Source organism: Antedon bifida, chromosome 4 (genome assembly GCF_963402885.1).
Source record: "Antedon bifida chromosome 4, ecAntBifi1.1, whole genome shotgun sequence".
In the NCBI taxonomy this organism is placed as follows: domain Eukaryota; kingdom Metazoa; phylum Echinodermata; class Crinoidea; order Comatulida; family Antedonidae; genus Antedon; species Antedon bifida.
Window position 1 is genome coordinate 14050967 of NC_136229.1, and position 16429 is coordinate 14067395.

Genomic DNA, 16429 nt, shown 5'->3' on the forward strand with positions numbered 1-16429 from the left:
TCCTCACCACATATCTATCTGTGGTTTTAATTTGGTAAAGATCATCTGGCAAAAACTTTTGATTAATCCTGCTAACAAACATATAAACAGACACGTGATCGACGACATAACTTAATTAGCTGAAATATGCAAATCAACTGAAATATGCAAATTAAGGGTAAAAATATAGGGCAATCTGTTTTTTTTTCTCATGTTGTATTTATTCATTGCCTCATGCCAAACTCTGTCAGTGTGATAGGTTAACAAGTTAACTCAGTTGGAAGTATGCAATCAATGTTTCACTAGGCTCTGCGAGCCTATTCGCAAAGAACCGCCAAAGCTAGTTGCTATGAAGGCTCAACTTGATCTCGAACAAGAAGAAATGATAGCTGCAGCTGAGACTAGAGCACGAGACCTCGAACAAGAGGTAAAACATCAGAGTGAATCATCACAGCTAGACCTGCCAAACGGAGCTAAGTCTCCGATAACCTGTCACAAGCCGCATCACGGTGATCATCTCATATTCGTACACCCTTTTGCTCGGACAAATTATTTAAAATACTCAATTTTCCACATTTCCCTGTGCATTGGAGGGACTACCAGAAGAAATAAGAGATTTATTAATTTTAAATACAGGTATTAAGACTTTTATAAATAAGCTTAAAATTTATAGTAATGTAAGTAAGATTTTGCTATGTATTGATGATTTTTAATGATATTGCAATATATTTTAATTAGGTGATCATTTAGAATTCTAAATGATCACCTATTGTTATTGTATGAAATCTTTATTAGGTGATCATTTAGAATAAAATGATCACCTATTGTTATTGTATAAAATCTTTATTATTTTTTTTCTTTTTATTGTTTCTGTACACTATTTTGTGTAACAATTATCTCAAAAAGTTTAATGTCAATGATTAAAAAAATTTCAGAATATCTTTCAAATAATATAACTTAATCCTAATAAGCTTTCCAGCGTGATCACTCATCCGTGACGACATTTATACGCCATTTTGCGAAATCACATTATCAATCATATCTCCATAATTCATTATCACATATTAATGAAATTCACTACACGTAAACTTCAGATCAAGGGTAAAATATTAGCAAATAAAAACGCACGCGCATGTAGGTTCATGCGCGTGATATCGCGCGTTAAAAATTTAAAACGCTCAAAATTAAGTTTTGATCAATTTAGAGCATGAATTAGGCCATTTGCATGTTTCAAAAAATTACTGCGCAAAAATGCGTTTTTGCGCGCGCGATACTTAAAAAGCGTAAAAAATATGAATTTTTTTTACAAATCTCATTCTACTCACCATCCTTAGTACATTCACCAAATTTGAGTCAGTTCCGACTTAAAATAACGCTATACGAGCACGTTAAAAATGACAAAATGCGCACATTAAATTTACAAAAGTTCTGAAAATGGTGAAAAATAGGTCTTTTTTAAAATGAAAATAATTCTTCAGAATGCAAGATGACCCCCGATTTTTTTAACTTATTCTGGAAGCCATTGAGTTGTAGATATGAATTCATGTACACATTTTACGTACAAAATGTTTTGACGTCATCAAATGGCCACTTGAATTTAAAAATTAGGATTTGTTATCTTTTGTGTAGATTATCACATTCAACAGAGCGCATCTTGGTTATGTGTGCTCGAATTTCGCACAACTTTCAGTATGTGCTTGCTTAATTAATTATCTTTATCATGAGTTGACACTATCTTCATTTTAATGACGTCATCACGCGTAAAAACTTGAATAACGTAGGCCGTGTAATTTCACCTTCGCAGTAAATTTGAATATCTTACAGCTCTTCAGAATTGAAGGTTACCTTGATGATTATAATTTATTATGAAAGCTGATGAAATGTAGATATTAATTCATATAAAAATTAAGCCTATCGGATGTTGTGACGTTAACATATGGCCAGTTGAAGTGAAAAAGTAGTTTTTTTCATGTTTTACGTGCCAAATTTTTTTCCAAATCTTATATTTTTTTGCTCAATTAATTATCTTTCGAAATTGTCATCTTAAAGTTTAGTTTGATAACGTCATCATGCCAAAAAATTAGAACATGTGTGTCCCGTAATTTCACCTATGCTACACTGTATATAGATATACAGTATATACTGTACATATTGTATATGGCATATAGGCACAACTTAGCACTATAAGCATATAATAGGATGGCATACATCAACATTTTCCGATCGTATGTTAACGTACGTGCATGTTTAAAAAAAATTAATTTCAGTAAAATGATGAAAATGATCACCTATAATTCGTCAAAGTGACGAATTAAATTCTAGATTAGGTGATCATTTAGAATAAAATGATCACCTATTGTTATTGTGTTAAATCTTTATTATTAGTTATCCGCTTAGTAGCGGATAACTCCTTGTAATCGTCCTGTTTCAATTTTATATTATTCTTCTGTCTTTCTCCCTCACTTTTTGTGCAGAGCGTATCTCTAAAATGGGTAAACATAACATTTCATAACTTTGTCAACATATGGGCATTTACGTGAAGTTGTGCACCTCCTATTTTTGAATGACGTCAGAGTTGCGCAACGTGACTTACGCGCGATTTTATGATTTTTTATGATTGCTCATAGACTAAAAACCAAGCATAATTTTGTTTTGACACTTTGTGAAAATTTAAGTCATATCAAGGGCAAACTTTTAGTTAACTAAAAATGGCGTGTTTTACAAGAAGTTACGCGCGCACGCACATTAAAAATTTTAAAATGCGCAAAATTAATTTCTAATCAACTTTTTACGCCATTCATGACATTTTGCGCATGTCAAAATTTCCCGCGCGCGCGAACAATTTTACGCGTGCAGTGCGCACGCAGCATGAAAATCATGTTTTTTTCTATTAAATTGTGATTTTCCAGCCTTTCCTAGTCATTTTTAAAAAGATTGACATCATTTCAAATTAAAATGACGTCATACGTACACGTTGATTTAGACCATTTGCATGCGTTTTAGTTGCAAAAGTTACAAAATATTGTCAAAATTATGCCTATTTTGAATCTATTATAGCTCCTCAGGATCAACCGTTACCCCCGAGTTTTTTAACTTAATATGTAAGCAGATATGTTGTAGATATGAATTCATGCAGAATTTTTTCCTTACGGATGTTGTGACGTCATCGTATGGCCACACAAATGTAAAAAATAGGATTTTTGTCTCTTTCGTTATTGCTCATCACATTCAATGGAGCGCATCACGCTTATCCGTCTTCCATTTTCTCCGAGATTTTAATATTATCTAGGTCAATCAACTATCTTTCGCATGAGTTAAAAAGATTTTAATTTTTATAACGTCATCATGCCTAAAAATTTAAATTACGTGGGTCATTAATTTTATCTTTACAGTAAATTTTAATCTGTTATAGCTCGTAAGAATAAAATGTGATAATCACGATTAAAACGTTTTCTGGAAGCTATTAAATTGTAGATACGAATTCATGTGAACATTTTGTCAATCAGATGTAGTGACGTCATCATATGGCCAGTTGAATAAAAAAAGTCGTATTTTCATATTTTGCGTCATAGTTCATCACATTTAAAAGAGCGCGCATCTATATTTTACGTATCCAAATTTCTTCTACACGCTAATATGTTGTTGCTGAGATAATATCCTTCCGAAATTGGTATTTTAGTGTTTCATTTTGATACCGTCGCCATGTTAAAAAATGGAATAAATGGCGGGTCCCGTAATTTCACCTATTCTACACTGTATGTAATATGTATACAGATTATACTGTTTATACTGTATATACTATATGACACAAAATTGACAGAATTCAGCACTAACAACATATGATATTCTTCAGATCAGGTCATAATGCCATAATCTTTTTCTGGGTGCAAAATTCTAACGTATGACGTGCACGTGGCGTTTGTCGTGCGGATAACTAACTCGTCAAAGTGACGAGTTTCATGTCTAGTTCTTCTTCTTTCTGTACACTTTTTGTGTAACAATTATCTCAAAAAGTTGAATAACAATGATTACAAAAATTTCAATTTCAAATACTTTAACTTAGCCATAATAAGCTTTTCAGCGTGATCACTCATCCGTGACGTCACGTATACGCCATTTTGTGAAATCACATTATCAATCATATGTCCATAATTCATTATCACATATTTATGAAATTCACTACACGTAAACTTCAGGTCAAGGTAAAAAATATTAGCAAATAAAACTTTCCGTGTTTCAAGGGCATGTGCGTGAAATCGCGCGTTAAAATTTTAAAAAGCTTAAAATTAAATTTTGATCAATTTAGAGCATGAATTAGGCCATTTGCGGGTTTCAAAAAATTACTGCGCAAAAACACGTTTTTGCGCACGCGATTCTTAAAAAGCGTAAAAAATAAAATTTGATGTATACATCACATTCTACTCACAATCTTTAGTACATTCTCCGATTTTGAGTCCATTCCGACTTAAAATAACGGTATACGAGCACGTTAAAAATGACAAAATGCGCACATTAATTGTACAAAAGTGCCAAAAATGGTAAAAATTAGGGCCTTTTTAAGATGAATATAACTCTTCAGAATGGAAGATGACCCCCAATTTTTTTAACTTAAGATGGAAGCCAATAAGTTGTAGATATAAATGTATATACACATTAGACGTACAAAATGGTATGACATCATCAAATGGCCACTTCAATTTAAAAATTAGTAATTTTATCTTTTTGTGTGGGTTATCACATTCAGTAGAGCGCATCTCCGTTATTTGAGCCCGATTTTCGCAGAAATTTTAGTATGTGCTTGCTCAATTAATTATCTTTCTCATGAATTGTCAACATTTTCATTTTGATGACGTCATCATGCGTAAAAACTTGAATAACCTAGGTCGTGTAATTTCAGCTACACCATACATTTGAATGTCTTATAGCTCTTCAGAATTAAAGGTGACCTTGAAGAATAAAACTTATTATGAAAGCTGATGAAACGTAGATATTAATTCATATAAAAATTAAGCCTATCGGATGTTGTGATGTTATCATATGGCCAGTTGAAGTTAAAAAGTAGTTTTTAAATTTCGTTAGTCTTAGTTAATCAAATTTCAAAGAGCGCGCATTGCGCTTCTACGTGTCAAATTTTCTTCCAATCCTTATTTGCTCAATTCATTATCTTTCGAAATTGTCATCTTCGAGTTTATTTTGATAATTCCATCATACTAAAAAATTAGAACACGATGTGGGTCCCATAATTTCACCTATGCTACACTGTATATAGATATACAGTATATACTGTACATATTGTATATGACACATAATAGGTACAACTCAGCACTATAAGTGTATATGCATCATGTCATAGGATGGCGTACATCAACTTTTTACGATGGTATGTTAACGTACGTGCATGTTTAAAAATGTTAATTTCATTAAAATGATAAAAATGATCACCTATAATTCGTCAAAGTGACGAATTAAATTCTAGTTTTTTTTTGGTTTTCCGCAACGAAGTTGCAGGAAAACCTCTTGTGATTGTACGAAATCATCATCATCATCTTTTTTTTCATCTTCTTTCTTTCTGTATGATTTTTGTGTAACGCTTTTCTCTGAAACTTGCAAACATAACATTTTGTGAACTATGTTAACATTTTGACATTTATGTAACGTCGTCAAGCGAAGCTTTTCATGATGTTTACAATTGCGCAACGTGACGTACGCGCGATTTAACGATTTTCTCGTATTTAACATAGGTCAAAAACCAAATAACATTTTAAATTGAAACTTTGCACAAGTTTAATTTATATCATGCGCTAACTTTCTGTTGAACAAAAATTGCGTGTTTTACACAAAGTTACGCGCGCACGCGCATTTAAAATTTCAAAATGCGCAAAATTAATTTATAATCAATTTTCTACGCGTTTCATGTCGTTTTAAGCATGTCAAAAATTCCCACGCGTGCGCACAATTTTACGTGTGCGGTGCGCACGTAGCATTGAAAACGTATTTTTTTCGCGTGATTTATGTTTTTCCAGCCTTTTCTAGTAATTTTACCAAATTTTAAACAATTTCGACATAAAGATACGTCATACGAGCACGTCGAATTGGACAATTTGCGCGCGTTTTTTATGAAAAGGTTAAAAAATTCGTTTAAAATATGCATTTTTTTAAACAATCGTAATTTCTAAACTAGACGGTCAACTTTTTGTGGATGACATTTTCTGGAAGTTAATGAGTTGTAGATATCGGATCATGTATTAATATGGCTAACCGGACATTGTGACGTCATCGTATGGCCACGCTAATATAAAATTTAGGATTTTTGTATCTTTCGTCATAGCTCATCACATTTAACAGAGCGCATCTCCACTTATCCGTTTTCCATTTTCACCCAAATTTTGATATTGTCTATGTCAATCAACTGTCTTTCGCATGAATTAGAAATATTTTAATTTTTTTGACGTCATCATTCCTAAAAATTTAAATTACGTGTGGCATTAATTTCATCTTTACAGTAAATTTTAATCTGTTATAGCTCGTAAGAATAAAATTTGATAATCACGATTAAAACGTTTTATGGAAGCTATTGGATTGTAGATACGAAATCATGTGAAAATTTTGCCAATCGGATGTTGTGACGTCATCATATGGCCAGTTAAATGAAAAAAGTCGTATTTTCATCTTTTGCGTCATAATTCATTACATTTAAAAGAGCGCGCATCAATATTTCACGTATTCAAATTTCTTCTAGACGTTAATATGTTGTTGCTGAGATAATTTCCTTCCGAAATTGCTACCTTCGCATTTCATTTTAAAACCGTCAACATGTTAAAATTTGCAATAAATAGCGGGTCCCGTAATTTCACCTATTCTACACTGTGTGATATGGATACAGATTATACTGTGTATACTATATATGAATCGAAATAATAGAATTTAGCAATAACAACATATCATATTCTTCAGTTCAGGTCATAATGCCAACGTGAACACTTCCTTTTGTCCTCAACCTATCCCTTAATGTTAAAAGGTACGTCGTTACACGTTCATGTTTCACCCCTTGCGCGGCGGAAAACCAAACTCGTCAAAGTGACGAGTTACATGTCTAGTCTTTTTTAGGTGATCATTTAGAATGCTAAATGATCACCTATTGTTATTGTATGAAATCTTTATTTTTTTTCTTTTTATTGTTTCTGTACACTATTTTGTGTAACAATTATCTCAAAAATTTTAATGTCAATGATTACCAAAATTTCAGAATATCTTTCAAATAATATAACTTAATCCTAATAAGCTTTCCAGCGTGATCACTCATCCGTGACGACATTTATACGCCATTTTGCGAAATCACATTATCAATCATATCTCCATAATTCATTATCACATATTAATGAAATTCACTACACGTAAACTTCAGGTCAAGGGTAAAAATATTAGCAAATAAAAAGTTGCGCGTTTCAAGGTCATGTACGTGAAATCGCGCGTTAAAAATTTAGAACGCTCAAAATTAAGTTTTGATCAATTTAGAGCATGAATTAGGCCATTTGCGCGTTTCAAAAAATTACTGCACAAAAACGCGTTTTTGCGCACGCGATTCTTAGAAAGCGTAAAAAATAAAATTTGATGTATAAATCACAATCTACTCACAATTCTTAGTACATTCACCGATTTTGAGTCCATTCCGACTTAAGATAACGCTATACGAGCACATTAAAAATGACAAAATGCGCAAATTAATTGCATCAAAGTGCTGAAAATGGTGAAAAATAAGGCATTTTTAAAATGAAAATAACTCTTCAGGATGCAAGATGACCCCCAATTTTTTTAACTTATTCGGGAAGCCATTGAGTTGTAGATATGAATTCATGTGCACATTTGACGTACAAAATGTTGTGACGTCATCAAATGGCCACTTGAATTTAAAATTAAGTTTTTTTTCTCTTTTGTCATATTTTATCACATTCAATAGAACGCATCTCTAATAATTTGTGCCTGATTTTCGCTCAAATTTTAGTATGTGATTGCTCAATTAATTGACTTTCTCATGACCTGCCACTATTTTTATTTTGATGACGTCATCACGCGTAAAACTTGAATAACGTAGGTTGTGTAATTTCACCTTCGCCGTAAATTTGAATATCTTACAGCTCTTCAGAATTAAAGGTTACCTTGATAATTATAATTTATTATGAAAGCTGATGAAATGTAGATATGAATTCATATAAAAAATAAGCCTATAGGATGTTGTGACGTTAACATATGGCCAGTTGAAGTTTAAAAGTAGTTTTTTCATCTTTTTCGTCAAAGTTATACAAATTTCAAAGAGCGCGCACAGCGCTTCTACATGCCAAATTCTCTTCCAATTCTTATATTTATTTGCTCAATTCATTATCTTTCGAAATTGTCATCTTCGAGTTTATTTTGATAATTCCATCATACCAAAAAATTAAAACATGATGTGTGTCCCGTAATTTCACCTATGCTACACTGTATATAGATATACATTATATACTGTACATAATGTATATGGCATATAATAGGCTCAACTCAACGCTATAAGCGTATAATAGGATGGCATACATCAACATTTTCTGATCATATGTTAACGTACGTGCATGTAAAAAAAAAAATTAATTTCATTAAAATGATAAAAATGATCACCTATAATTCGTCAAAGTGACGAATTAAATTCTAGTTTTTTTTATTTTTTTTATTTTTTTTCTTTTTTTTAGGTGATCATTTAGAATAAAATGATCACCTATTGTTATTGTATAAAATCTTTATTATTATTTTTTTTTTTCTTTTTATTGTTTCTGTACACTATTTTGTGTAACAATTATCTCAAAAAGTTTAATGTCAATGATTACAAAAATTTCAGAATATCTTTCAAATAATATAACTTAATCCTAATAAGCTTTCCAGCGTGATCACTCATCCGTGACGACATTTATACGCCATTTTGCGAAATCACATTATCAATCATATCTCCATAATTCATTATCACATATTAATGAAATTCACTACACGTAAACTTCAGATCAAGGGTAAAAATATTAGCAAATAAAAACGCACGCGCACGTAGGTTCATGCGCGTGATATCGCGCGTTAAAAATTTAAAACGCTCAAAATTAAGTTTTGATCAATTTAGAGCATGAATTAGGCCATTTGCGTGTTTCAAAAAATTACTGCGCAAAAATGCGTTTTTGCGCGCGCGATACTTAAAAAGCGTAAAAACATGAATTTTTTTTACAAATCTCATTCTACTCACCATCCTTAGTACATTCACCAAATTTGAGTCAGTTCCGACTTAAAATAACGCTATACGAGCACGTTAAAAATGACAAAGTGCGCACATTAATTTTACAAAAGTTCTGAAAATGGTGAAAAATAGGTCTTTTTAAAATGAAAATAATTCTTCAGAATGCAAGATGACCCCCGATTTTTTTAACTTATTCTGGAAGCCATTGAGTTGTAGATATGAATTCATGTACACATTTTACGTACAAAATGTTTTGACGTCATCAAATGGCCACTTGAATTTAAAAATTAGGATTTGTTATCTTTTTGTGTAGATTATCACATTCAAAAGAGCGCATCTTGGTTATGTGTGCTCGAATTTCGCACAACTTTCAGTATGTGCTTGCTTAATTAATTATCTTTATCATGAGTTGACACTATCTTCATTTTAATGACGTCATCACGCGTAAAAACTTGAATAACGTAGGCCGTGTAATTTCACCTTCGCAGTAAATTTGAATATCTTACAGCTCTTCAGAATTGAAGGTTACCTTGATGATTATAATTTATTATGAAAGCTGATGAAATGTAGATATTAATTCATATAAAAATTAAGCCTATCGGATGTTGTGACGTTAACATATGGCCAGTTGAAGTGAAAAAGTAGTTTTTTCATATTTTTCGTCAAAGTTATACACAATTCAAAGAGCGCGCACAGCGCTTCTACGTGCCAAATTTTTTTCCAAATCTTATATTTTTTTGCTCAATTAATTATCTTTCGAAATTGTCATCTTAAAGTTTAGTTTGATAACGTCATCATGCCAAAAAATTAGAACATGTGTGTCCCGTAATTTCACCTATGCTACACTGTATATAGATATACAGTATATACTGTACGTATTGTATATGGCATATAGGCACAACTCAGCACTATAAGCATATAATAGGATGGCATACATCAACATTTTCCGATCGTATGTTAACGTACGTGCATGTTTAAAAAAAATTTATTTCAGTAAAATGATAAAAATGATCACCTATAATTCGTCAAAGTGACGAATTAAATTCTAGTATTGTTTCTGTACACTATTTTGTGTAACAATTATCTCAAAAAGTTTAATGTCAATGATTACCAAAATTTCAGAATATCTTTCAAATAATATAACTTAATCCTAATAAGCTTTCCAGCGTGATCACTCATCCGTGACGACATTTATACGCCATTTTGCGAAATCACATTATCAATCATATCTCCATAATTCATTATCACATATTAATGAAATTCACTACACGTAAACTTCAGGTCAAGGGTAAAAATATTAGCAAATAAAAAGTTGCGCGTTTCAAGGTCATGCACGTGAAATCGCGCGTTAAAAATTTAGAACGCTCAAAATTAAGTTTTGATCAATTTAGAGCATGAATTAGGCCATTTGCGCGTTTCAAAAAATTACTGCACAAAAACGCGTTTTTGCGCACGCGATTCTTAGAAAGCGTAAAAAATAAAATTTGATCTATAAATCACAATCTACTCACAATTCTTAGTACATTCACCGATTTTGAGTCCATTCCGACTTAAGATAACGCTATACGAGCACATTAAAAATGACAAAATGCGCAAATTAATTGCATCAAAGTGCTGAAAATGGTGAAAAATAAGGCATTTTTAAAATGAAAATAACTCTTCAGAATGCAAGATGACCCCCAATTTTTTTAACTTATTCGGGAAGCCATTGAGTTGTAGATATGAATTCATGTACACATTTGACGTACAAAATGTTGTGACGTCATCAAATGGCCACTTGAATTTAAAATTAAGTTTTTTTTCTCTTTTGTCATATTTTATCACATTCAATAGAACGCATCTCTAATAATTTGTGCCTGATTTTCGCTCAAATTTTAGTATGTGATTGCTCAATTAATTGACTTTCTCATGACCTGCCACTATTTTTATTTTGATGACGTCATCACGCGTAAAAACTTGAATAACGTAGGTTGTGTAATTTCACCTTCGCCGTAAATTTGAATATCTTACAGCTCTTCAGAATTAAAGGTTACCTTGATAATTATAATTTATTATGAAAGCTGATGAAATGTAGATATGAATTCATATAAAAAATAAGCCTATCGGATGTTGTGACGTTAACATATGGCCAGTTGAAGTTTAAAAGTAGTTTTTTCATCTTTTTCGTCAAAGTTATACAAATTTCAAGGAGCGCGCACAGCGCTTCTACGTGCCAAATTCTCTTCCAATTCTTATATTTATTTTCTCAATTCATTATCTTTCGAAATTGTCATCTTCGAGTTTATTTTGATAATTCCATCATACCAAAAAATTAAAACATGATGTGTGTCCCGTAATTTCACCTATGCTACACTGTATATAGATATACATTATATACTGTACATAATGTATATGGCATATAATAGGCTCAACTCAATGCTATAAGCGTATAATAGGATGGCATACATCAACATTTTCTGATCGTATGTTAACGTACATGCATGTAAAAAAAAAATTAATTTCATTAAAATGATAAAAATGATCACCTATAATTCGTTAAAGTGACGAATTAAATTCTAGTTTATTTTGATATAGTATTTATATGCATTTTTAATGTTATTCTAAATGTTTTTTATCAATCAGTGCAATAGGAGACCTACTAGATAGTGATTAAGTTCTCTGCCTATAGTTTTGTGTGTTCTTGTTTTCTTGTTCTTTGTCCACGTTTTTTATTATATTGTATTTTTATGGAGACAAAATAAATGAAATGAAATCTTTAGTATTACCAGCAAATAGCTATGAAATTCAAAATGTTTTCAAAGTCTCACCAAGCAGATCTAACACATAAAAACACAATACTACACCATCATCGACAAAACCAATTCCACCATACCTAGACCTCAGTCCAGAGGGATCAACCTTTGAAATAATTCCACCTCCCATGGAGCTCTCGAGCCACCAGCTTTTAGGTCACACCAAAGAATTCACACCATCCGCTCTCAAGGATGAGCCCACCAACATACTCAGCCCAACGGGTTAAGCCTGCGACCAAAATTGAACCGATGTCGGAACAACACGCAATTAATGATGACTCTCTTCAAGGTTGGCTTCAACATTTCCCGTGGAGAGACTTGATAATTGACAAGTATCATTAAATTTGATAACAAGCCAGAACATTTTCGTTCCTGGAAACTATCCTCAACACGATAAAGGGAATCGTCACCATCCGAACAACTTGATCTGCTTCAAAAGTATATAGGGGAAAAATCAAGTGAATTAGTAGGGCGCATACGTGCTGTACACATTTCAAACCCTACTCAAGGCCTATCCACAGTCTGGAAACGACTGGAGAAGTAAGGAACTGCGGAATTGGTTACCACAACCCTGATAAATAAACTGACAGACTTTTCGAACATTGGCACTAATGAATTCAAGAAACTCAGAGATTTCAGTGATGCTGTACAAATGGTCGAACAAGCTCAAGAGGACAGAGGGTTGCCAGGATTAAATTACCTAGGGCCTAGACACCTATGGGGGTGAATCTGCTGGTAAATAAGTTGAGTTGCCTAAAAATCTACAAGACAAATGGCATTCTTGTGCCTTTATACAAAAAGGACAGAGAAGGCTGCTTTCCTCCCTTCACTTTCTTCTCGACGTATGTTCGAGAACTGGCAGAGGAACGGTTTAATTTAATACAGACCTCAGCAGGTCACCAACAAAACAAGCTAATCGGAAAAGAGCATACCGAACGGACGTCGGTAGCCACAAGACAGACGTCCTGGGCTCGCACTGGCCGATCGCCAGGCTAGGCCTAGAGCATAGGGCCTAGGCCTAGGACATTTTCAGATTTATTTACATTCATTAAACAATAATAATAGTAATAAGTAATAATAATAATAATAAGTGTAATTAAGTAAAATAAGTTAAATGTAAGTGTGATATTAATAAACAACGTACAATTCCAGGTAATTTCTCGTACTTCGGATCCGCCATCTTGTGTTTTTGTGATTTAGGTGTGTGTGTGCTGTGCAAAGATTTTATATAGCCGAAGGCTAGATCGCAAATAACAGTGTTAACGAAGTTCAAAAAGTGATTCTCCATGTAGAGGTAACCAACAAGATGGCGGCTGCAATCGACCAATCAGATATGATCCTCATATACAAAAAATGCTAGATTACCAAGAAATTATTAATACCATTGCGATTAACAATATATTTCATTTTATAAAAACTTCACTGTGCTTTGGCAAGAATATGTGTTGTAATTTATGTGGTCTTAATGTATTATATTAGATTATTAATTTTTATATTAAATAATGTTTTTGAACACATTTACGGCCACCATCTTGTTGGTTCCCCCTCCTGTTGGAATCTCTTTTCAGTCTGGAGTACGCCCTCTAGCCTCCGGCTTTACCTCACTGGAGACTTTTGGTCTCACTTTAGACCAAATTATATTTTTTTTGGTATTTATCAAGTTTTTAATGGTGTTTAACAATCCGTATTTTATTGATATTGACAATGTTGATTATAAAATGAATTACTAAAAAAACGTAATTTTATATTCAATAATTTATTACTTCGAAAACTTTGTTTTTTCGTGCATTCGCCAAGCGAGAGGACGTAACTTGTTTACATTGTTTATATATATGGCTCTGACATTGTTAGCGTTACTAAAAAATGATAATTTTCGATAATATTTTCAAATTGTTTGCTTTATTGTATCTTTATCCCTAGTACAGGCCCGTAGTCAGTGGGGTTATGGTTCGGGCGACCACCCTTACATTTAAGATTGCAAATGAATTGCCAATTTTGCATGCTGCATGAGAGTGTCTTTTCCGACCAATTAGATCTGCAGTGACCCAGATACTTAGTGTCCTACTTCTAATGATATTAATCTATAATTTACTATTATATATTTTACTGTTTTGTACCCTGCTTGTAACCAACTTTTGAAATATATTCTTTTTTCATTACATTTAATGAAATTATTTCCCCACAATTTCTTTTGCATTATTAATATTATTGAAGTACACTGTTAATTTTAACATTTCTTAATAAAATTCGGGCATACACTTTAGTATTCTGTGAGCTTCAAAATTAACCTAGGTAATATTTACCGTGTATTCATAAGGATTATAATATACACATTTACATTTACCCGGGCCAGGACTTCAGTCTCTTAACCCAACTAAGCGTTGAGGAATTAACCATTGTGCTAAAATGTGTCATGTTGAGCCCTCCTTCTGTAATATGTTTTATAAGGATTTTTTTTTTCCCCCATAAAAAACTATATAAAATCTTTTCTACCTTTGAAAATACATACTTCTTAAAATATATATATACTTCTAAAAATACATACTAAGGTACACTTAAAATGCTAGCATTATATACAAGCTTTGAAATTGCAAAGGCTCTTATGATTATTATTCTACCAAAAAAAGAAAGGTTTCTTTTTTTCCATAATAATGCAAAACTCCTTGTAAATTTTTTGTTCCAATTTTTTTCGCAACACATTTTTAGTCGCGTGGACGCGACTCTATAGTTCACTATGTCGGTCGGTTGGTCGGTCTGTCTGTCGGTCTGTCTGTCTGTCGGTCCGGTATCACTATGCGTTTTATCGCTTTCTGAACTTATCTTGATATCAGTTTAATCTAGCTAGCTATGTCAATTTTTCACAGAATATTCCTTATGGCCAGGAATCGATGTGTTTATGTTTTCACGGTGCGCAATAAATAATTACGCGGTCTACGCACGATTTAACGAAATCACGTTTGTAATCATATCTTCACAACCATGAATCACAATTAAATAAAATTTAGTACTCATAAATTTCAGGGCATAAATCATCATATGGCAATACAATTACGTGAGTAGCGCATGTAACGCATGCGTACGCGCGCTTAAAATTTTCAATATTTATTTTCGATGAAATAAGAGTACGTTTCAGGCAATTTTAAGCGTTTACAAAATTGCCATGATCGACTGCGCAGATTTTTGCGCGCGCACTGCGCGTTAAATGTTATTGCGCACTCTTTTTGCCCGATTTCTGTTTTCTTGACTTACTTAACTCGAAATTACGTTATACGAGCACGTCAAAAGTGACAGGCTACGCACGTGTAAATTAAAAAAATTTAAATGTTTTTAAACATTTCAACATTTTTAAACATGTTCAGTAATTTCGGTCAGTATAGTTCACTATGTCGGTCGGTCTGTCTGTCGGTCTGTCTGTCTGTCGGTCCGGTATCACTATGCATTGTAGCACGCGACTTAATGGCTGTTGGCCTTGTTTATTATAGCCGACATGTATACCTAAAAATTTGACAGGATTTTTTGTCCATGCTATACTAAACGGTGTTGTCTCGTTATTTTTACTGGAACCAATCCACATTCTTTAGTTTTTTCTTTATTTAATTTTAAACCAGACATATTGCAAAAAACCTCTACTTCTTTTAAGAAAAAATTTAAACTAATCTCATCTAGTGCAAATTTCTCTATGCAGGATCCTTGCCATCATTTTATGCTATAAACTATATTATAAAGGATGAGCAAAATAAATGTGAATTGAAGTGAAAAAAAAAATATGACGGTATCATCTGCCAACTGACGTATTTTTGCTGTAGATTCATAAACATCATTGGTGTTATTTGTCAACATGATGCCTTTACATTGTAGATTTTTTCTTACATTAATGACCATTATTTCTATAGATAATATAAATAGGATAGCAGACAGTGGACATCCTTACCTCACTCCAGTTTCCATTTGAAAACTTTCAGATAGCCTAGCCATCCATTATTTTCTACACATTCTTTGTCTTTGTATCAATTCTATCCATTTGGTGAACGAGATACCAAATCCAAACTTTTTAAGACATTTTAACATAAAGCATCTATCTAAAGAGTCGAACGCTTTTGCAAAATCTAAGAAAATGATTGCTCCAGGCGCGTTACTTATATCGGTCTGGAAAAGAACATCTTCTACTAAGCGTATGTTCTCGCCTCCAAACCGTCCATTGATGTAACATTTTTGGTCGGAATCAATGATTGATACAATTACTTTTTGTATTCTACCTGACAGGGCATGGGTCATTATTTTGTAGTCAGCATTTAATAAGGTAATTGGTCTACAATTTGTTAGTACAGTAATTCTCTTTTTCCGTTTTTGAATAATAACTTTATTATTCCCTTTTTTGAGTTTTAGATACATTATTTTGATTGTAACTATA

General features: G+C 32.6%; 1 protein-coding gene across 2 annotated transcripts in view; it reads right to left on the minus strand.

Moving 5' to 3' along the window:
- LOC144840170 (dynactin subunit 2-A-like) overlaps positions 1-13298 on the minus strand; it is a 30107-nt gene extending 16809 nt beyond the window's left edge. For both annotated transcript variants that reach the window (XM_078695884.1, XM_078695883.1), the window contains exon 1: positions 13163-13298. In XM_078695884.1, coding sequence (XP_078552010.1) covers positions 13163-13198 — 36 coding nt within the window. In that variant the 5' untranslated portion in view covers positions 13199-13298. The remainder of the gene's footprint in view (positions 1-13162) is intronic.
- Positions 13299-16429: the final 3131 nt, after the last annotated feature.